At 36.3% G+C, this 22731-nt stretch overlaps 1 protein-coding gene across 7 annotated transcripts in view; it reads right to left on the bottom strand.

The window, feature by feature from the left end:
* FIRRM (FIGNL1 interacting regulator of recombination and mitosis) overlaps window positions 1-22731 on the bottom strand; it is a 46129-nt gene that overhangs the window by 15354 nt on the left and 8044 nt on the right. For 2 of the 7 annotated variants that reach the window (XM_059042165.2, XM_059042174.2), the window contains exons 6-15: window positions 20737-20902; window positions 18942-19026; window positions 17113-17251; window positions 9997-10077; window positions 7990-8054; window positions 4795-4943; window positions 4031-4160; window positions 2745-2931; window positions 1808-1890; window positions 1401-1452 (exon numbers count right to left, since the gene is read on the bottom strand). In XM_059042165.2, coding sequence (XP_058898148.1) covers window positions 1401-1452; window positions 1808-1890; window positions 2745-2931; window positions 4031-4160; window positions 4795-4943; window positions 7990-8054; window positions 9997-10077; window positions 17113-17251; window positions 18942-19026; window positions 20737-20902 — 1137 coding nt within the window. Of the gene's footprint in view, window positions 1-1400; window positions 1453-1807; window positions 1891-2744; window positions 2932-4030; window positions 4161-4794; window positions 4944-7989; window positions 8055-9996; window positions 10078-17112; window positions 17252-18941; window positions 19027-20736; window positions 20903-22731 lie in introns of those variants that run through there. The other 5 variants (XM_067030590.1, XM_059042180.2, XR_010839972.1 and 2 more) reach the window with 5 other exon arrangements.

The raw sequence follows: 22731 nt of genomic DNA, 5'->3' as shown, positions 1-22731 counted from the left end.
AAAACAATACTTTGGAATTTCTATTTCTAATTACCATTTTGATTATAACTTGGTATGTTAATTCCCCTGCTCAAAGATAACTCATGAAATTTTTTCAGATCTAAGCACAGAAGTGCAGAGGTAAAATCTCTATAAGATGGAAGCTTCATTAAAAGATTTTATAAATTCCTATGATAATGTACTAGGAGAGCTTTTATTTAAAGTAGATATAATACACAAAACATAAAAATCACTCTTTGTTTTGTGCAAGATGTGTTGAGGATTTAGTAAAGTAGGTAAGTGCTCCAGACCATTAGCCATGGAGATATAGATGTCAGGCTGCCTGGTTATCATACACCTCACTGGATTTAGTCTACAATATCCTTATAAGGTAAACCAAGAAATATATGACACAATGACTCTACTAAAAGATGAAAGACATATGGACCCACATAAGATCTTTATCAAAGGCCAGGGACAAAAAACCAAAACAAACAGGTCATTACCATCTTATACGGAACATAAACATCTTGGAATTTAAAAGCAAAAAAAGACCAACAGTGAAAAGATTAACATAAGCTGTCATTAAATAATTTTCTCTTTGTATCTATTCACAAAGCATCACTTCTTTTTTAATTTTTATTGGAGTATAGTTGCTTTACATTGTTGTGATAGTTTCTACTGTACAGCAAAGTGATTCAGCTATACGTATACATATATCCTGTCTTTTTTGGATTTCCTTCCCATTTAGGTCACCGCAAAGCACTGAGTAGGGTTCCCTGTGCTATATACAGTAGGTTCTCATTAGTTATTTATTTTAAAACATAGTATCAAGTGTATATATGTCAATCCCTATCTCCCAATTCATCCCACCACCACCCCTTCCCCCTCCCCCCACCAGTATCCATACGTTTGTTCTCTACATCTGTTTTTACTTCTGCACAAAGCATTACTTCTTTTCCCAAAAGGCATCGATCACTATCACATTCAGTCCCTCTCAGAAAGAGATACAACAAAATCAAGAGTCAAATTGTCAGCTATTTCAGAGAGGGGGGTTGGGGGGTGGAGAGAGAGAGAGACAGAAAGGGGGGAGGAGACAGTAAGAAGAACTCTTGATCAACATTAAAGCTAACCTCCTATTTTCTACTTTACACTCAATTTTAAATTTATCCTCAATCAACCTAGTCTTTCTTTCCCAGATCAATGAAACTCCATAAAATTTTGAAAATATAAGACAATTTCCCCAGTGTTACACTCTTTCTAGTATATCTTTCTCAAAGCATCAGCATTTATGAAGAGCAAAGAAACTGTCAAAACAATTTAGCTACCATGCTATTTCTCCTTTTGATATTCACTTTAAGATATATCCCCAAAGGAAGTGCAAGGAAAGTGGGTATCTTAGGCCTTATAATTCTACTCACCAGATGAGCCACTATGGTGACATGGTGAGCACAGAGTTCAGCAGTCCCATATCTGTGATTTAAAGAGAAAGCAATCTTCATACAATTATTTATACAATTATTCAGAAAAGCAAGGAGATGACTTCCATAAAGCACTAAATATTCTAAACTGCAGTTATTCCATGGCCAAGGAATATCATAATATACAAAACTACCTAAGCAATAGGTTCTATTGACTTGAAACAAAGAAAGGAAAGAGGGAATTCAGTCTCTAATTTAGTGCTATGATATGAAATCAAACCATTTTGGAGGGCTGTTAAAGGATTATCAAGACAGAATTTTTCTATAAACTTACAAGTATAAAGTCATTTACTGTCAATCACTACTATAAATCAATCCAAACCCTAAAAAAAGTAAGTACGTTGTACCGAGCAAGGAAGCACCATGCGTCCATAGCTAGCAAAGAGGTGATCATATTAGCACTAAGCACAGCATTCAACAGAGCAGTGTCCTAATGAAAAACAAAAAGCTATGATAAATTATCATTAATATTACATTTCTCAAAATAAAACAACAAAATACTATCACAATCCAAAAAACAACAGATCCTCAGTAGGAAAGCTCTACTTTCTAGTATCTGAAAGAAACTATGTTGCCATTCCCTCAGCATTTATTGAGCACTTACTACATTTTAAGCATTGTGCTGGGCTACAGAGATTCAAAAGTGGTTTTCAATGTGGTAACTCAATCACAAGGCTCCACAGAAATTCTCTATGTAGTCTGAAATTTTTAAAACAATATATACAATACACACGCCTATACTTTTGTTTCTGCCTTAAGCCATTCAAATACGATATTTAATATGTGCTGAATATTATCCATTGTATAATACCTTAAATGATACTGATCCTTAAGTAAATTCTAAGAATGTTTTTCCTAAAACTTTATCAACATCTTTTCTAATCCAATTACACTAAAAAAAAAAATCCACATTAAGCCTAGGATCTATCTATAGGAGACTTAGTACTACATACCATTTACTTCTCCTTTTCTTTTTATGAAACTGAATTAGGTGGAATCCTACCCATTTTTCCTCTTCTCACACTGTCTTTCCATACCTTCCCACCCAAAATGTTTCCTCAAATATTTTAGCTAAATATTACATCTGAATACTATAGGACTCTAGGATTACCATTTCCTAGGAGCCAGCTGAATTAAAGGGTAAAATGTGCAAGCTGAGGGAATGACATTCAAGAATAAATACACATTTACTACCCCACACTTCCTTCTATATCTGAATTACAATTTCAATGAAAAGAAAGCAAAAGTGTAACCTCAGCTTGGCCCAGCAAGTAACAAACTTACCAGTTCAGGGAACAGTGAGGGATGAAGGGAAGCAATAAACGTACACAGATGAACACAAACATGCTGATATAAGGTGACAGCAACCTCAGTTTGCCCTTTATTCTTTACTTCCTGTAAATGAACAGGTAGAGACAGTTCACCAGAACACTGCTCAAAACTGGAGAAAATGGCTTTGAGTAGAGACACCCTGCAGGGAAATTGAGAACATTGAACCCAAGATTATTAACATTTAACAATTAGCAGGTGTAATAATATGACATACGGAGGTTTATCTTAGCAAAGCCAAATGTCTCAAGATGTATATATCAACAACAGTGTCCAATATGTGTAAATATGTATCCGTAAAAATAAAATATAGAGAAATCCCTTAAAGGAGAAGAATTTTCATATATATCTTTTATCATTTACCAAGTGTTTATCATAATACAGAACTATACAAAGTCTAAGACAAAATTCATCAAGGAACTTGAAACTTAAATAGCTAAGCTAGGTATCATATATAAAATAGAAACTAGGTATTATCATTCAGATAGGGAGGGGTTATTTTAAGATTTAAATAATTTAAGAATTCTTCATAGAGGATTTAAATAACAAATTAAAAATAGGCAAACTACAATAGGTAAAGAAGACAAAACCTGAGTATAAGGTAGACAGGAATCACCAGTCTGACAGGAGCAAGGTGTATGTGTAGAAAATGAGTGAAATCATAAGGAGCAAAAGTAGATGATGACAACAGAATGGGTGGGTTTTCAATGCAAAGCTAGGGAGCTGGGATATTACGCTTTAGCTATGAGTAGGAGAAGAGGAAGCTCAGAGCTGGGGTGTAAGGAGACTGACTGGTAGTGGTACACATGATGCCACAAAAGGACAGGATAAAAAACTAGAGCACAAAAATAACCCAGAAGGTAAGAAACGAGCGCCTGGTGTTGGCAAGGAAGAGGAGTGCAGTGACATTTCCCAGGAAATAACTTATAGTGTCTAAGCACTCTATTTAACAGAGCTCATTTTTAAATGTTACTGACTACATCTAGTCTGCTACACTCAATGTTTATAACACTATTAGCAATACCTTCTAAAAGAGTGAACAAAATTAAATTATTTTCCATGCCTATCATAGATTTATGTATTTTATATTTTTATTAAGTAGCAACATGCATGAGGTCTACACAGTAACTATTAATTAGAATATGTGACATAACAAAGAACTTAATTTCAAGGTCATTGCAAACAAACAGGGCATTCTAAACCATCGTAATGTGATTGGATATCAACAACACGTTTACTACCTGGTTGTAGCTTCTGAGACCTGGCTCTCTGTGCACCACAGGGTCTGCACATCTTCAGGCTGAGAGGGCAGCTCATCCATGATGACAACCAGCAGTAGACACTGTGGAAACTGTAGTTCACATGGCAGCTCTTAAGGTGGTAAAATTGGTAAACAAAAGTTACAACAAATTGGTAAACACATACTCTACATACTTTCAGCAGAAATCTGACTGTAATATATATAAAAAATTAGAGGCGTAATTTTTAAAAAGCAGAAATATGTTCCAAGAAAAAAAGGTAGAAGAAATTTTAAATAAAATTTTTAAAACTTAAAAACAGGATGACTGGGACTTCCCTGGTGGTGCAGTGGTTAAGAATCCTCCTGCCAATGCAGGGGACACAGGTTCGAGCCCTGGTCTGGGAAGATCCCACATGCTGTGGAGCAACTAAGCCCATGCACCACAACTACTAAGCCTTTGTACCACAACTACTGAGCCTGTGCTCTAGAGCTCGCGAGCCACAACTACTGAGCCCGTGTGCCACAACTACTGAAGCCTGTGCATCCTAGAGCCCGTGAGAAACCTGCACACCGCAATGAAGAGTAGACCCCGCTCAACGCGACTACAGAAAGCCTGTGCACAGCAATGAAGACCCAACGCAGCCAAAAATTAAATAAATAGAGAAAGAAAGAAACAGGATAACTGTATAAGAGAAAATTACCCTGTCTCTAACATGTGGTAATTAATAAGAGATGATTTAACACTAAATCTGTTTTGAAATTTACCTAATTTACTGTCCAAAACCACTTCCACGAAAGGTTGGAATTTGAGAAGATGACTGACAAGTGGATCCAGTGTGACCAGGAAAGCACCTGCTATTTCCTCCTGTTGTGCTTTAGAAATCCCAGCAGCATACAGGCTTGGAGGAAACTTACTGGGAAGGGAGGGAAAAAACTCAATCATTAATAACTATCTTTGAATTTTAGGTAGAGGTAAATACTGATGTTCTTCCAGTGGTGAAAATATATTTAAAAATTAAGTAGCATGTGTTTTATAAAACAAAATTCAAAGTACTGAACTGATACCATAATTCTATGAAGAACCTCTGAAATAAATAACATGGCTATAATTCTATACAATTAAAAGTTTATAATCTTAAAGAAAACGCTGGTATGGTTTTGATGCATTTTAATACATTGTTGACAATGATATTCTTAAAAAATACTGTAAAAATATGAATCAAATAACTAGTAAAAACATGTAAAAAAGATTTCTGATAAAGTCTGGGGTAATTACTTCTATTGAAAGTTATTTTAATATAGGTAAAATGCTGAATTTACTATGAATTTAATGCTTAGTTTCTCAGACGCTAGAGTTTTATAAGAACAAACTGTATACTAACACTGACGGGAGATGCAAAGAATTTCATGGAAAATGTCTCAGTAACTGAGGTTTAAACTAAACTGCGATCAAAACCTATGTCAAATAAGATATGTAATTTTTTGCCATGTTATTTTAACTGTGGCAAACTTGATAGTAAATGAGAAAACCCTGTCTAGCAGGGGATGACAGCATTTAAAAGGAAGCACTTAATATAAGCACTTGAGGCCTTTGTAGTGTGATGGAAGAAGAACCAGTCTGTCAATTACTAGTTATGTGACTTTGGTTCATTCATTCCACCTCCCTGAGCCTCACTTTCTTCACTTGTAACACTGATTCAGAGTTGTGAGGACTAAATTATAAGTGAAATTATAAGGTGAAAGACATATAAAATACGGCAAAAGGAAACTCCACAGATTTGAACTATAGCTACTGAACATCAAAGTATGTGGTTTTCAATCAAATGATACATTTTAAAATTAATTTATTTGACAAATGTTTATAAAGTGCCTATGTATATGCCATGTACCTTTCTAGGAGTGTGTGATATAGTAGTAAACAGAATATACAAAGTTACTGCCTTTACCAAGTGCATACTCTAATGAAGGGGAGAAGTTAACAAGTAAGTGAGTAAGTCAATACACAATATAGTAAATGTTAATAAGTGCTAAGATGGACAGGAAATTCCACTGAATTTCTATTTGAAATTCTATTGAATTCTGTTTGAAATTCTATTCAATTGTTTGAATATGGGTCATTTGAGAGTTTGTACAGAGAAGTCACATGATCTAATTTATGTTTTATCACTCTCTTTGGCTACTGCATGGAGAACAGACCAGAGCAAGGCAAGGGTGGAAACAGAGACAGTAGATAAGATGTTCTTTTGCAAAAATGCAGGCAAGAAAATAATAGTGGATGAGATTGAATGGTAGCCATTTAGGTGGTGAGAAGTGGCTGGATTCTGTTTATATACACTGCATATACATATTTATACTGAAGGTGATACTGACAGACTTTGCTAATGGACTAAGATGAGGGGTATGAGAGCAAGACAAACATCAAAAATGACAGGAAGGTGTTCTGGCCTGATCAATTTGAAGAAAAAAATTACCACTTAAACTGAAATGAGGAAGCTACAAGAGGAGCAGATTTTGGGGGGTTGGGGAGTGGGGCATAGATGAAATGGGTTGGAATCAGGAGTTTGGTTTGCGTCAATTTAAGTACAGATGTCCTGATTGGCAGTTAGACGTTAAAGGGGAGAGACGTAAATTTAAAGTCTTGAGACTAAATGACCATAGAGGAGAGAGTCCTGAAGACGGACTGCTGGGGCACACCCAACTTAAAGTAGCTGGAGAGATGAGGAGGAACCTGCTGAGGAGGAAGAGGTGTCTTGGAAGCCAACAGAAGAAAGAGTCCAAATGAAAGGGTTAAGTGCTGCTGACAGGTTACATAAGATGAAGCCTAAAACTGCCCACTAGATGTAGCAACATGGAGTCACTGATGACCTTGACAAGAGCTGTTGTGATGAAGTAGTGGAATAGAAAGCCTGACAGGAGTAGCTTCAAAAAAGAAAGTAGAGACAGTGGTAAAGACGACTCTTTCTAAACACATGCAGAAAAATGGGAAGGTGTTTATTTGGAGGAGGATGTAGAGTCAAGAGATTTTATTTTATATTGTTCTTAAGATGGGAAAAATAACAGCATGTTGGTATACTCATGAGAATGACCGAGAAAGCAGGGAAGATTGAAAATGCAAGAAGGAAAAGGAACAACTGCTAAAGTAAGGTCCCTGAGCAAGTGAGAGAGGGTGAAATCCAATGAATAAATAGACGCTGGCCTTAGATAGGCACACAGACAGTTCACTCATGGGACAAGGAAATATATGGGCCTAGATACAGATAGAAGAGTTGATGTGGCAGAAGGAGAATATGGAAGCTCTCTTTCAATTGCTTCCAGTTTTCTCAATGACACACACAGTGAGGACATTGACAATGAGAAATGGGGAGGTGGTGCTGGAGATTTAGGATGTTTGAAGAGGGAGAGGTATGAAAAGTTGTCTGGGAGACTAAATGGATTAAGGAAGTATAAGAGGGTTGCTGATGAATGAGCTGACAGAGTTTTAGTGTCAAATCAAGGGCTTTTCTGAGGTTACTATCAATTTTAGATGTCATTTAGCCCTCATCTAAATTATGACACCCTTTCTGTAACTCACTTTTTTTCTGAGATGGGGTCAACTACTACTTGAATTAAATCTCATAGAAGTAAAGTAAAAATTAAGAAAGATAAAAAACGGTATGCTGATACAAAATGTATGCACATATATATAAAACCTCTTTTTTATTCCTTTGGTATTTATCATCATACCAATATTCATCACTTGGATATAAAGTACTAGTTAAGAATAAAAAGATAAGTAAAACTCATATGGAACCTATTCCTTAAAAGCTTCCGTCTCCATTAATTTTAAGCAAGCAGATAAAAATTCACTAAAATATTAAGAAAAAATTACTGTGATATTTTATTTTTAAATGATATACATTAATGTCTGCATGGCTCAAATGCCTCTATTACATTTTAATTGTCATATAGCAGTCTTCTTACCTGTGTACCTGAAGATAAAGCTGGTGCAATGTACAGCAAGAATCAGACAGGAAAGGAAGAAATTCCTAAAAATAAAGCAACTCTATTCACTCTTTATACACAATGTGCTTTGCTAAAATAGATCCTCTCATCAAAGGCATGCAAAATAAAATACAATTCCAGATGTGCTACATAGGGAAAAAAATTTTCTTGCATGAGAATAAAAAAGGGGATGAGGCTAAAAGCACCTACAATTCTTTACTGTTAAAACTATCAACACAACCACAATTAGGAGCTATCATTTACTGAATATCTCCAAGTGCTCAGTAGACATGTAGTGACTTTATATACATTACTTTAGTCCTCTCAAAAATATTATGACATATTACTGTCCCCATTTTATAGACTAGAAAGCTGAAGCTAAGGTATCAAGCAACCAGAGCCACATAGCTAAAAACCAGTAGGGCTGGGATTCAAGTACAGTTGTGACTGCTCTATCCATTATGGTTATGCTATCTCTTAGAATGTCAAAGAAATAGTTTTAATTGTATTATATGATATAGAAAACAAGCTGATGGTTAATTATTTAAAACATTTAAATTCCCCTGAAAGAAAGGAACTGATTTTAAAATGGTATAATTAGGCACAATTTTGCCTCCTAACAATTCCGGCAAATATCAGATGGGTAACTGCTCAGTAAGTGCCACTGGCGCCAGGACCCTCCCACCCTGTACCTCTGCCACTGAAATACACACCCTGTGAGCTGTAGGGAACCCGGTGTTAGAGCAGCCAACTACGGTAAGTGGTAGTGGCCCCGAAGGATGAACTCGGACAGCACACCAACAAGGATGGCAATGTGTCAGTAGTCAGTGAGACTGCCATGGAATTCTGACTAATAAACAGTCATCAGAGATCCTTATCTTTTCCTCAGAAAAAAGGAAGACAAGGTCAAAAACAAATTCGACATGGACAATATTTTTGTTTTCTTTTAGTTACAAATATTTATTACTATTGGTATTTCTTTCACTGGCTGCTATAAGTATTCTCTCCTCTTCTTTCCAAATAATCTACCTTGACAGCTTATCTATTCTATTCATATATCTTCAACAATCACTATGCTATCCTGATGACTCCCAAATAGACAGGTCTTCTTAAAATTATAATACAGTTTGAACATTTAAACTTTAACAATCTAATTTAGAAATATGGTAGAAATAATTTATAAACAGTATTTAAAGGCAAATTGAATTATCTTCCAAAAACTGATCTGTGCTTATAGAAGTAATTTTGTTTATGCTTACAGAAATAAGTTTTTCAGAAAATTGAATAAAACTAGTAACAATATGGAATTCCCTGGTGGCGCAGTGGTTAAGAATCTGCCTGCCAATGCAGGGGACGCAGGTTCAAGCCCTGGTCCAGAAAGATCCCACATGCCGCAGAGCAACTAAGCCTGTGCGCCACAACTACTGAGCCTGTGAGCTACAACTACTGAGCCCACGTGCCACAACTACTGAAGCCTGTGCACCCTAGAGCCCACGTGTCACAACTACTGAGCCCATGTGCCACAACTACTGAAGCCTGCATGCTCTAGGGCCTATGTGACGCAACTACTGAGCCTGCATGCTGCAACTGCTGAAGCCGACGTGCCTAGAGCCTGTGCTCCGCAACAAGAGAAGCCACCGCAATGAGAAGCCCATGCACTGCAACAAAGAGTAGCCCCTGCTTGCCGCAACTAGAGAAAGCCCACGCGCAGCAACGAAGATCCAATGCAACCAAAAATAATAAATATATAAATCTTCAAAAAAAATTAAAAAACAAATCTAGTAACAATATGATGGTAGCAACTTAAATGATATAACAGATGCTCAATATTTAACAATTTACAATATAAAACCAAAAACCCTACAAAATATACTCTTGACTAAATAACTTCAAAAGATTGTTTTTGGCAGGAATAATAAAAACAGGATAACTTACAATGTATTGTAGATTTCACATTCACGCATTATTTAAAAAAATAAGCCTTACCTTAGTATAGTGCAAAAGGGAGTTGGCAAAGAAACGACACAATTTGAGTGTTTTCTGAAATAATCTGCCGTCAGTATTATCCTGTTCCAAAAGAAGGAAATAAGAAAGCATAATGAATAGGAAAAGAATATGAAATTAGCTAAACTTGTAAATGAGACAATATTTTCTAAAAAGATCTCTTAATAAACATAGTGTAAACATTTTCCATAAAAAAGTAATTCTTCTCTGAGTTGTTAGAAACAATACAAACACACATCAAATGATGATAGATATGTCAAATTAAACTCTACATCACTGAAAAGAAATCAATCTGTAACAGCAAAAGAGGTGATCATTTTTGATTGATCTGAAAGTGAAAGAAACTTTTGATACCTTATTGTTCTTTGCTATATGGGGATCACTAGATGGTCAAAAGAAAAAGGTCTTAACAAACAAATAAAAGAATGAGATATAAAAGAAAACAGGTAAGACATGAGAAGGCAGTTCACAGAAAATACAAATTTCCAATAAACTAAAATTGAAAAACTCTAAATTACAACCTAATTACATATCTTTTGAAGGGGGAGGGGAGAAGACTATTTGATTAGCAAGATTTAAGACTGATAATATCCCAGAGTTGAGGAAGTGGAGTAGTAAGCACTTTAACATTCATGGGAGCATAAAATAATACACTCTTTGCATTATTATTAAAAGCTAGAGTGTTATAAACTCCTTGACCCAGTAGCAATCCCACTTTTGGAAATGTATCCTATAGAAATACCAGCACAGGTATGCAATGCAATCTTTCTTATATAATGAAAATGGAAATAAATCCAGTATCCATCAATTGGAGAATGGTTAAATAAATTCAAGGTATAAAACTGGATGATGAATACATAGAAATTCATTATTAAAAAAAAATTCAAGGTATATTCATAAAATGTAGTAGCATAGAGCTATTAAAAGGAATTGGGTAGATATACCTTCACGAATACAGAAAGCCCTAAGACAGATTAAATAAAAAAATCATGCAGCAAAACAATATGTATATCATCCTATTATTATTTTTAAATGTGTGTTATGTGTTAATATTTCCTCCCTAACCCTCCCAAAATAAATCAAAATCTTACCTGTGGTTCTCTGTAGCAGATGAAAGTAGGATTTCACTGTCCATGTTAGGTATTTGTGTAATGTGTGAGGGTTTTCTGAGCATGTATTACATATGTAAGTTAATAAAACACTGGGTAATGCCAAGATATCTATGTGTATACAGGGGATGTAGAGGACAGTGGAGTCACCCTACCTGGATTGAAATCCTGGCCTTACCACTACCTCTGCATGATCATGGGAAACTTACCAAGCCTCTCTATGAGGGTGCAATGTGGCTTACACTAAGGTTACTGTGAGGTTTGAATAGTGTCTGACACTTAGGCAACTTAGCTTAATAAATATTGGTTGTTATGTCATCCAGATGTGTAATACACACTATAATCCAAAGAGCTTTAAATTAGTACCTTAAAATTAAGTCAGATACATTATTATCTTTAATTTGGAGAATAATTTCAAATGAAATAACTTTATTAACTGTGCATGTTCAATCTCTTTCCAAAAATATATCAAAACCTTAATTAAACCAATCAAAATGGAATTGAATGATCCACTAATTGAGTATGACCCTTCATTTTTACCTTTTATAAAAATACTTGGAAATAGTCAATTTTCCTCAACAAGAGTAAGTTAGATGAAAATTCACCTCTTTGATAATTATGAATATGAACTCTCTCATACACTACTATGGAAGTTTAAAAGGACAGAGATTAAAAATGAATCTAAGATACTTACAAGATACTCAATAAGAAATTTTATTCAGCTTAGATGTCATATCACAAGAAACTGTTCTTGACTTCATGATTGGGTTCCTACCTTTACTCACATAGGCCAACCCACAATTCTCTGAAGATCACACTAGTCTATAATTACTTGCTTATACTGTCTCCCAACCTAGATTGTAAGTTATTGGAGGCAGAAAGATGCGGCTGACTTAGTACCCAGCACATTTTCTGGCACACAGTAAGGACTCTGGAGATAGCTGGTAAATGAATTAAATGAATAAACGGTGACATACAACTTATCATGTTTGTCTACTTTAAATTTTTCTTTCTCATTCAAGAGGAAATTGTATAAGATTTGGTTGAAGACTCTGGTTTTACTTCTTTTCTAAATAGCATACCAATTAAATCTAGAGCAGATTTTCACATTTTCAAAAAGCAAGTGTACAACACAAATACTATCCCACGTTGATTTACTCAACTGTTTAAGTCAGAAAGTTTGCATCTCAATGCCAATAAAAAAGAGGGGGAGTTTTAAACAAGGAAAACCATTTTTAATGTTTCAAAATATTGAGTATCCAGTCTTCCTTTCTTTAAATAAAACAAGAAAAATACCGATAAAATCTGAATGTAGTGAGCAATGAATCTAAGTGTAGGCAACAGATATAAAAATAGGAGTTTATTTTCTGAATATAACTTTCAGTAAGCATTATGTGAACAAAAGTAGGAATTACAGTGCAAATTAAATTTATATCTAAGAGTGTTACACATAAATTTCCCTCTTTATAGAAAAACTAAATTATTTGTGGCTAAAAAGCTTGTTACAGAGTCTAATAAAACAGTCTCATTTTGAAACCATCTTCAAGACTTAAGAGAGAATAAATATCAATTTTAGGGGCTGTCACGGGTTGAACTGTGTCCCCTAAAAAGACAGGGTGAAGTCCTAACCCCCTGTACCTTTATTTGGAAGTAGGGACATTGTAGATGCAATTAGTTCAGATGAGGTCATACTGGAGTAGGATGTGCCCTTAATCTAACATGACTGGTGTCCATATTATGAAGATGATAAGAAGAGACAGGGAGAAGACACCACATGATGATGGAGGCAGAGACTGAAGTTATACAGCTGCAAGCCAAGGAATGCCAGTGATAGCAGAAACTAAGAAAGGCATGGAGCAGACTCTCCCCTAGAGCCTTCAAGAGAACAGGGCCCTGCTGACACATTTCAGACTTCTATCCTCTAGAAGTGTGAGCGAACAAATTTGCCACCTGATTTGTGGTAATTTGTTATAGCAGCCTCAGGAACCTAATTTAGGAACTGATACATCTACATGCTTCCATAAATAGCATATTACCTATGAAATCTAGAGGTTTTGTTCTGATGTTTTTAAAAACAAGGTGAAAAAACTGCTTGGAAGAGTTTAATGAAATAGTTTGATTCTTCAATAAATATCAATAGTGAACAGCAGAGGGCGATGCTAATCAAAATTTAGAGTTAAGAATGGAGAAACTACACAGACCTTCTCAAAGCTCCATTTCAGGCAATGGACAGTAAATAGTGCTAGTTACGTTTATCAGTACCAAATAAGTAAAGAAAAACAAATAAGGCAAAACATGAAAATTTGCTTGGACAGTTAGGAAAGTTTACTATTTAAATTCTCTGATTTTCATATACAAGCAGTTTATATACACTTAACTTATGTATTGAATACTTCATGTACAAATAGCCATCCTGGTCAGGTACCCTCGGGACTTCTCTTTCTTCTTCCATTATAGACTATACTGTGGCTTGAGCTTTCCCCATCTCACTCCTGCCAGGAATCTCTGTCTAATCATACTCTCCAAGTAACTCTAACTGGGGTATCTGTGGTGTCAAGATAAGCAAGATGGAAACTGGAAAAAGAGGAGGTTGAGATTGAGGATATAGATGTATAGGATAAAGGTGGATAGGGGAACATCCTTCCTGCCACTGACATAGGATAGCCAACAAAATGCCTTCTCCTTTCAGGAAGGTGAGGGGAATCAGAAAGGGTATATGAAGGAAGTGGAGACAGAAAAGAAAAGGAAAAAAGAAAGAAAGAATGTAAGGGAAGGATAGATAAAAAGAAGAGAAGCGGGCTTCCCTGGTGGCGCAGTGGTTGAGAATCCGCCTGCCGATGCAGGAGACACGGGTTCGTGCCCTGGTCCGGGAAGATCCCACATGCCGCGGAGCAACTAAGCCCGTGAGCCATGGCCGCTGAGCCTGCGCGTCCGGAGCCTGTGCTCCGCAACGGCAGAGGCCACAACAGTGAGAGGCCCGCATACCGAAAAAAAAAAAAAAAAAAAAGAAGAGAAGCAAGAAGGAAAGGGAGTGCCCCTGACTAAAGTTACTCCTCACTCTCTCTTACCAACTTCAGGACCCCTTTTCAAACTTCCACCCTCCTCTCGGGTTTGTCTGTCCAGATCATCCCTGCCTCATGAGTTGTGACCAGTGTTTAGGAACTGGATGAATCCTTACATGTCCACCCCCATAGCTGCTGGGCAGGGAAGAGCACAGGTACAAAGGAATACCCTGTATCAGTCTGCAGGTCTACAACAGGAAGGGATGTTACTGTTACTCTACGGAGAAATATTTAACTCATTTTCCCACTGAAATTATTGCTTATAACTGTTAGGTCCTGAGTACTATTAATCTTATAATTTAGGACTATTACGAGTTAAAAAAACTTTAAAGAGCTAGTCTGAGAACAGAAGGTACTATGTATAAACACTGTTATAGGAAAATATACTGTAATTCCCAATAAGCATATTACAGATTTTTAGAATACAATCTGTTTTATAAAAGGGATGCCAATTCAACTCTGTAACTTTTTGAAATCAATATAAATGTTAAGTATACACCAAGTGTACACACAGCTGTATACTGCATCTCAACAGGTTGTAATGGATTGGTGAAGAAAAGGTTGACTGTGGCTATATCATCAAGATGACCTTAAATAAATACAGGACTAAGGAATTAAATTTTTGTCCAAGGGTAGAAAGGATTCTGAGGAGAATGCCTTGACCAACCAATCAATGAATTTGGTAAAGTAGCAGGATACAAAATTAATGCACAGAAATATCTTGCATTCTTATACACTAACGATGAAAAATTCGAGAGGTCAATTAAGAAAACACTCCCATTTACCATTGCAACAAAAAGAATAAAATATCAAGGAATAAACCTACCTAAGGAGACAAAAGACTTGTATGCAGAAAACCGTAAGACACTGATGAAAGAAATTAAAGATGATACAAATAGATGGAGAAATATACCATGTTCTTGGATTGGAAGAATCAATATTGTGAAAATGACTCTATTACCCAAAGCAATCTACAGATTCAATGCAATCCCTATCAAATTACCACTGGCATTTTTTACAGAACTAGAACAAAAAAGTTCACAATTTGTATGGAAACACAAAAGACCCTGAATAGCCAAAGCAATCTTGAGAACGAAAAATGGAGCTGGAGGAATCAGGCTCCCTGACTTCAGACTATACTACAAGCCCACAGTAATCAAGACAGTATGGTGCTGGCACAAAAACAGAAATATAGATCAATGGAACAGGATAGAAAGCCCAGAGATAAACCCACACACATATAGTCACCTTATCTCTGATAAAGGAGGGAAGGATATACAGTGGAGAAAAAGACAGCCTCTTCAATAAGTGGTGCTGGGAAAACTGGACAGCTACATGGAAAAGAATGAAATTAGAACACTCCCTAACACCACACACAAAAATAAACTCAAAATGGGTTAAAGACCTAAATGTAAGGCCAGACACTATCAAACTCTTAGAGGAAAACATAGGCAGAACACTCTATGACATAAACCACAGCAAGATCCTTTTTGACCCATCTCCTAGAGAAATGGAAATAAAACCAAAAATAAACAAATGGGATCTAATGAAACTTAAAAGCTTTTGCACAGCAAAGGATACCATAACAAGACCAAAAGACAACCCTCAGAATGGGAGAAAATAATTGCAAATGAAGCAACTGACAAAGGATTAATCTCCAAAATTTATAAGCAACTCATGCAGCTCAATAACAAAAAAAACAAACAACCCAATCCAAAAATGGGCAGAAGAACTAAACAGACATTTCTCCAAAGAAGATATACAGATTGCCAACAAACACATGAAAGAATGCTCAACATCATTAATCATTAGAGAAATGCAAATTAAAACTACAATGAGATATCACCTCACACCAGTCAGACTGGCCATCATCAAAAACTCTAGAAACAATAAATGCTGGAGAGGGTGTGGAGAAAAGGGAACCCTCTTGCACTGCTGGTGGGAATGTAAATTGATACAGCCACTATGGAGAACAGTATGGAGGTTCCTTAAAAAACTATAAATAGAACTACCATATGACCCCGCAATCCCACTACTGGGCATATACCCTGAGAAAACCATAATTCAAAAACAGTCATGTACCAAAATGTTTATTGCAGCTCTATTTATGATAGCCAGGACATGGAAGCAACCTAAGGGCCCATCAACAGATGAATGGATAAAGAAGATGTGGCACATATATACAATGGAATATTACTCAGCCATAAAAAGAAATGAAACAGTTATTTGTAATGAGGTGGATAGACCTGGAATCTGTCATACAGAGTGAAGTAAGTCAGAAGGAGAAAAACAAATACCGTATGCTAACACATATATATGGAATCTAAGAAAAAAAAATGTCATGAAGAGATTAGTGGTAGGACTGGAATAAAACACAGACCTACTAGAGCATGGACTTGAGGATATGGGGAGGGGGAAGGGTAAGCTGTGACGAAGTGAGAGAGTGGCAGGGACATATATACACTACCAAATGTAAATTAGATAGCTAGTGGGAAGCTGCCGCATAGCACAGGGAGATCAGCTCTGTGCTTTGTGACCACCTAGAGGGGTGGGATAGGGAGGGTGGGAGGGAGGGTGATGCAAGAGGGAAGAGATATGGGAACATATGTATATGTATAACTGATTCACTTTGTTGTAAAGGAGAAACTAACACACTATTGGAAAACAGTTATACTCAAATAAAGATTTTTTTTTAAAAAAAAAAGGCAGGGACAGATAGACTATAGATGGAACAAAAGCAGATAGAGGGGTCTAATGCAATGCTCTGAGTGAAAAGTAATTATGGGCTGTAAATAATCCCACAGATTGAAAACAAAAACAAAACAAATTAAAACCCTTTTAGGTAAACTGATCCATAGATCTGAATGAGATTTAGTAACTGCCATAAGAAAGAGCTACAGTTCACAGTGTTGTTAGACCATATTTACCTGTGCATCTGATTGTGTCATCTGCTCAGCTAACTGTAAACAAGAATGGAAGGAGAAAAGAATGTCTTCGCACAAGCTAGTAATTATATCTTTGTGTTTCAGCTGACTCTTTATAACCAACTGGTGCTTAAGGCTCTGCCTAAATGAATAAAAAGAAAAGAATATAATCACCACAAGTAACACATCAAGTAACTTAGGACCATAAAAATGACTTGAAAGAACATGTAAAAAATCAAAATGCATCATATATATTAGACACGGCATAATTAAGATGTATTGATGTTACCTCTGAAGCTGTCATGTTAGTTTGAGTAAGTTGATAATTTTTTATTTCTCCTTATAAAATATTAATTGAACTCTTTCTATATGCCAGGCACTCTGTGAAGCCCTGGAGATAGAGGGGTGAATGAAAAGACACAATCTCTGCCCTGTCTGCATGGAATTTCTGGTCTAGCACAAGAGAACATTAAATAATGTAAGAATAGTTAATTGATTACAGCTGTGATGAATGCTAAGATGGAAAAGTCCAGGGTGCTACAATAGAGAAATCTAATCTGACTGATTCTCAGAGTGAGGATGAAAAGAATGCTACCATGAAGATGTAACACTTAAACAGAGAACTGAAAGATAAGCAGGAATAAGCAAGGTGTAGAGTACAAGAGAGAAGCATCCTAGGCAGAGGGAAAAGCTGTGAAAAGGCTCTGGGACAGGAGAGTTTGTTATGTTTGAGGAGCTGAGGGCAGGGAGAGCGCAATGCAGATGGGCTGGTGAAGAAGGTGGGAGCCAGAGAGTATTAGATTGTTAGTAAACTGGGATGGATTTTAAGCAGTAGAGTGACATGATCTGATTTACATTTTTAGAACATCAGTATGAATGCTGGATAGAAAATGAATCAGAGCGGGGCAAGACTGGAAGATATTCGATGATGATGATGATGATGGTGATGGCGATGGTGATGGTGATGGTGTGGTGTGGCTAATTCACTGAGCACTCACAATGTGACTTGCAGAGTTGCAAGCATTTCACACTGATAAACTCAATTCTCACTATAACCCCACAAAGAAGGTGCTATTGTTATAACTCCCACTTTCAGATGAGCAAACTAAGACCCAGAGAAGTTAACCAAATTGCCTAAGAGTTCCAGAGGGGTAAGTGATTTCAGAATGGATTCAAGCATATGCGGTATGGCTCTGAGTTGACACTTTGAACCACTGCACTATTACTTGTTGGCAACGTAATGACCTGGTGGTGCAAGAAAAACACCTAAGACCTGAAAGTATTACACTACCTTTAATGTTTTATGCATATGTATAAAGTAAAGGTTCTTAACCATTTTTACATCTCAACTATATCTCCTCCCACCCCCAAGAATCTGATGAATGCTATGGACACTCTCCCTAGCAACCCTTCATAACACTCTAGTTAAAATTAGAAATGGAATTAAAATTGAACAACTCAAAAGTATATAATGAGGGGATTATATTCAGCTCTAATTATAATTATTAATTTATCTGAGCCTGGAAGTAGGATACTTGATAGTTAAACAATAGTAGCAGTAGGCAAATGGTTAAGACCCATGGCCCATTATTTCAGATGTACTAGCTAACTGAGTAGAACTTTTTTTTAATTTTAGAGAGAGCAGGATAAAGAAGTAGAGTTTGGGAGCTACATGTACAACATTTGGATTATAAGAGAGCAGTGTCAGTAAACACTGTACACACCCATACAAAATGTTTTAAATGCAATCTAAGAAAAGTTACAAATAATTAAGACTTTGGATATGGAAAATATATTACAAAAAGTAAAAACAAAACAAAACAGAAACTTACTTAATTATAAATTTCCAAGTATTGGCATGAAATGCATGGTCCATACTGGAAATAACAGAGCAGATATCCAACAATGAATGAATAACTACAAAGAAAGATAACAGAACTCTTAGGACATTCAAATGTCATATGGGGTGAGTTTCTTCTATATTTAAAAATATCTGCTGAACAATTTTGACATTTGCTAAAATAGGCAGTACAGTTTGAAAAAAAATTATCTCAAAATAATTAGTGAAAGTGTCACGCTTTTGATTTAGGGTTTTTATAAATTATAGAAAATTAAGTTTGATGTTTACACCTACTCTATGACCTAAATAAAACTAAAAATGTTCAGTGGACTAAAAATTATGCCCTATTATAACTGAAATATTCTACAGATATTCGAATCAAAAATGACAAAATATACTGCTAAGGAAAGAAAACCTAACAAGGAAGAATGAAATGAATTTGCACAGTGCTCATTAAGGCTGGTACTCTGCCTGAGGTAGACTTGTTAAAATGAGCACAATAAACCCCCTTTCTGTGTCCACGCTCTTAGGTCACTTCCACAGACCCTGGGCTTCGCGACATAACTTGCTTTGGTCAACAGGACAAAAATAAACATAAACCAAGCAGAGACTTTAAAGGTGCCTGCACACTGGGGCCCGCCCTCTCTTGCTGCTCTTAGGACCCCTGAGGCATCAGCAGGTAGCTGAGCCCGGGCTAACCTGCTGTGTGATGGGCTACATGGGACTGGCTCAGGACATTCTCTCTCCCTCTGCTGACAAACGACCATGAGTGAGGTCAGTGACCACAAACACACAAGCAAGCCAGTTACACCATGTGAAGAAGAGAGCTGTTCTACCTGAGCCCAGCCTAAAACACTAACTCAGAATCATGAATAAATGAAACAGTAGTTGCTTGATTTCTTCTTCCTTCCTCTTTCCCTCCCTCCCTCCCTCCCTCTCCCTCCATCTCTGCTTCCTCCCTCCCTCCCTCCTTTCTTTCTTTTTTCCTTCCTTTCTTTCTTTCCTTCTTGCCATGCCACGCGGCTTGAGGGATCTTAGTTCCCTGACCAGGGATTGAACCCAGGCCCCAGCAGTGAAAGCACCGAGTCCTAACCACTGGGCGGCCTGGGAACTCCCTAGTAGTTACTTTAATGTAATAGATTTTTGGGTTGGTTTGTTACAGAGCAAAAGATACCTGATAATACTGCACAAAACCACCTTACTCTCTTTATGCTGAAGCTATGAATGCAATCTTTTCATTAGAGTACAGCTTTTCAAACTCTGGGCCATGATCCATCGGTAAGTGATGAAATTAATAGAGTAGCAATCAGCAATTCTTTAAAAATGAAACAGACTATAATAGAGTACCTTATTTCAAGTACAATAAATAAATGTAGTATATACATACACATTCACAAACATACATACAAGTATGTAATTATATGTGTTCCGGGAAGAAATGCAAACTTCATTTCTTACTACGAAGTTATGGTTTAAAAACATTGAAATCTACTGCTTCAGAATTTGAACTACTTTAGAGGGTATAAAATTGCATAACTTTCTTTGTTAATCATTGTGGAGAAACAACATACTTTGAACATTGACTAAATATATAAATCTATGTTAATGCATCAAATATCAATTTTACAAAATCTAAAATTTTAGAGATTAAAAGTTTATTGGGTAGGATTTAAATTTTTTTACACACAATATGAATCATTAGAAACAACATTGGGTTCAATAATTTAACTGATGTAGTTTATAGTCAATATACATCATATACTAAGTAGTAAGTTTTCTTCACTCACCTACTACCATATTCAAAATGTCATCATTCTCATCTATTAAAGGGTCCACGCAAACCATATCCAGCAGTTCCATTAGCTGCTTTTGAAGAGAATAGGCCTCCTTGAAAAGAGCCTGCAGAAGGTCTGAGACTAGGTGTAAACGCCCAGAATAAACAGATTCGCTATTCTGATCACAAAGAAATAAAAATGAGAGAAAAAGCAAATCATATAAAACTCAAGAGCCAAATTTATTTTAATTCATTCTATCAGAGCTCATAAATGTAATGCTTTTAGAGAGTTGGTGGGTGGGGAGCATATGCAAAACATGGGGTGCAGAATAGCATCAGAATGTAAGTTGGTGCAGCCACTGTGGAGAACAGTACAGAGGTTCCTCAGGAAACTAAAAATAGAATTACCATGATTCAGCAATCCCACTCCTGGGCATATATCCGGATAAAACTATAATTCAAAAAGATACATGCATGCCTATGTTCACAGCAGCACTATTCATAATAGCCAAGACCTGGAAACAACTTAAATGTCCATCGACAGATGAATGGATAAAGAAGATGTGGTACATATATACAATAGAATACTACTCAGGCATACAAAAACGAACAAAGTAATGTCATTTGCAGCAACATGGATGCAACTAGAGATTATCAGACTAAGTGAACTCAGAAAGAGAAAGACAAATACCATATGATATCACTTATATGTGGAATCTAAAATATGACACAGGGACTTCCCTGGTGGCACAGTGGTTAAGAATCCATGTGCCAATGCAGAGGACATGGGTTCAATCCCTGTTCTGGGAAGCTCCCACATGCTGCAGAGCAACTAAGCCTGTGTGCCACAACTACTGAGCCTGCGCTCTAGAGCCCGTGAGCCACAACTACTGAAGCCCGTGTGCCTAGAGCCCGTACTCTGAAACAGGAGAAGCCACCGAAATGAGAAGCCCACACGCCCAATGAAGAGTGGCTCCCACTCGCAGCAACTAGATAGAGCCCAGGCACAGCAACAAAGACCCAACGCAGCCAAAAATAAATAAATAAATTTATAAAATAAAAAATATATATATATGACACAAATGAACCTGTCTATGAAACAGAAACAGAATCACAGAGAACAGACTGGTGGTTGCCAAGGGGGAGGGGGTTGGGGGAAGGATGGAGTGGGAGGTTGGGGTTAGCAGATGCAAGCTTTCACATATAGAATGGATAAACAACAAGGTATTACTGTATAGCACAGAGAACTATATTCAATATCCTATGATAAATCATAATGGAAAAGAATACTAAAAAAGAGTAAGGTACATATATATATAACTGAATCACTTTGCTGTACAGCAGTAATTAACACAACACTATAAATCAACTATACTTCAACTAAAGAATTCTCACCAGCAAAAAAAAAAAAAAAATTTAATGCTCCTTAGTGAATGACATATTCATTTATTAAACAAATGTTTAGTGAACCTCTATTATATATAGTGTACTTTGAGAGATGCAGATATGTATAAAATATGATTTCTGACTTCCAAGATCTTACAAATATAGAACTAAAAGGGAGCTAAATAACATTAGGTCCAGTGCATGACATTTTAGTACCCTGTCACCAAAGAGAAGCATTAGTTAACTAGCAATTTTCATTCACCCAACAAACAGCATTATCAAAACTTCCTGTGACCCACAAATCCTAGGCCAGCTTTTGTGCTTTAAAGCTGTCTCAGGACTAAATAAGGGTCAGTGTCCCTTTATAAGCACCTAATTCTTAAGCAATTCATCTGAGCCACCAATGCTATGACAGAAATATTTGGGGATCCCTATGACTTGACACAAATCTGTATCACTTCTTTCCTTATCAAGAGGAAATAGAATAAGACAACAACAACAAAACTGCAAGAGCCCCCTTTTTAAGATTTCTTTATAACTACTTATTTTGAAACAAATATTTACATACATGCTCTTTGTTCTATAGAAAAATGCACTGCAATAATATAGGTTAAAATGTAAA

Source organism: Kogia breviceps, chromosome 1 (genome assembly GCF_026419965.1).
Source record: "Kogia breviceps isolate mKogBre1 chromosome 1, mKogBre1 haplotype 1, whole genome shotgun sequence".
NCBI lineage: Eukaryota > Metazoa > Chordata > Mammalia > Artiodactyla > Physeteridae > Kogia > Kogia breviceps.
Note: the sequence above shows the minus strand (reverse complement) of the source record. Positions and strands in the feature narration are given on the sequence as shown.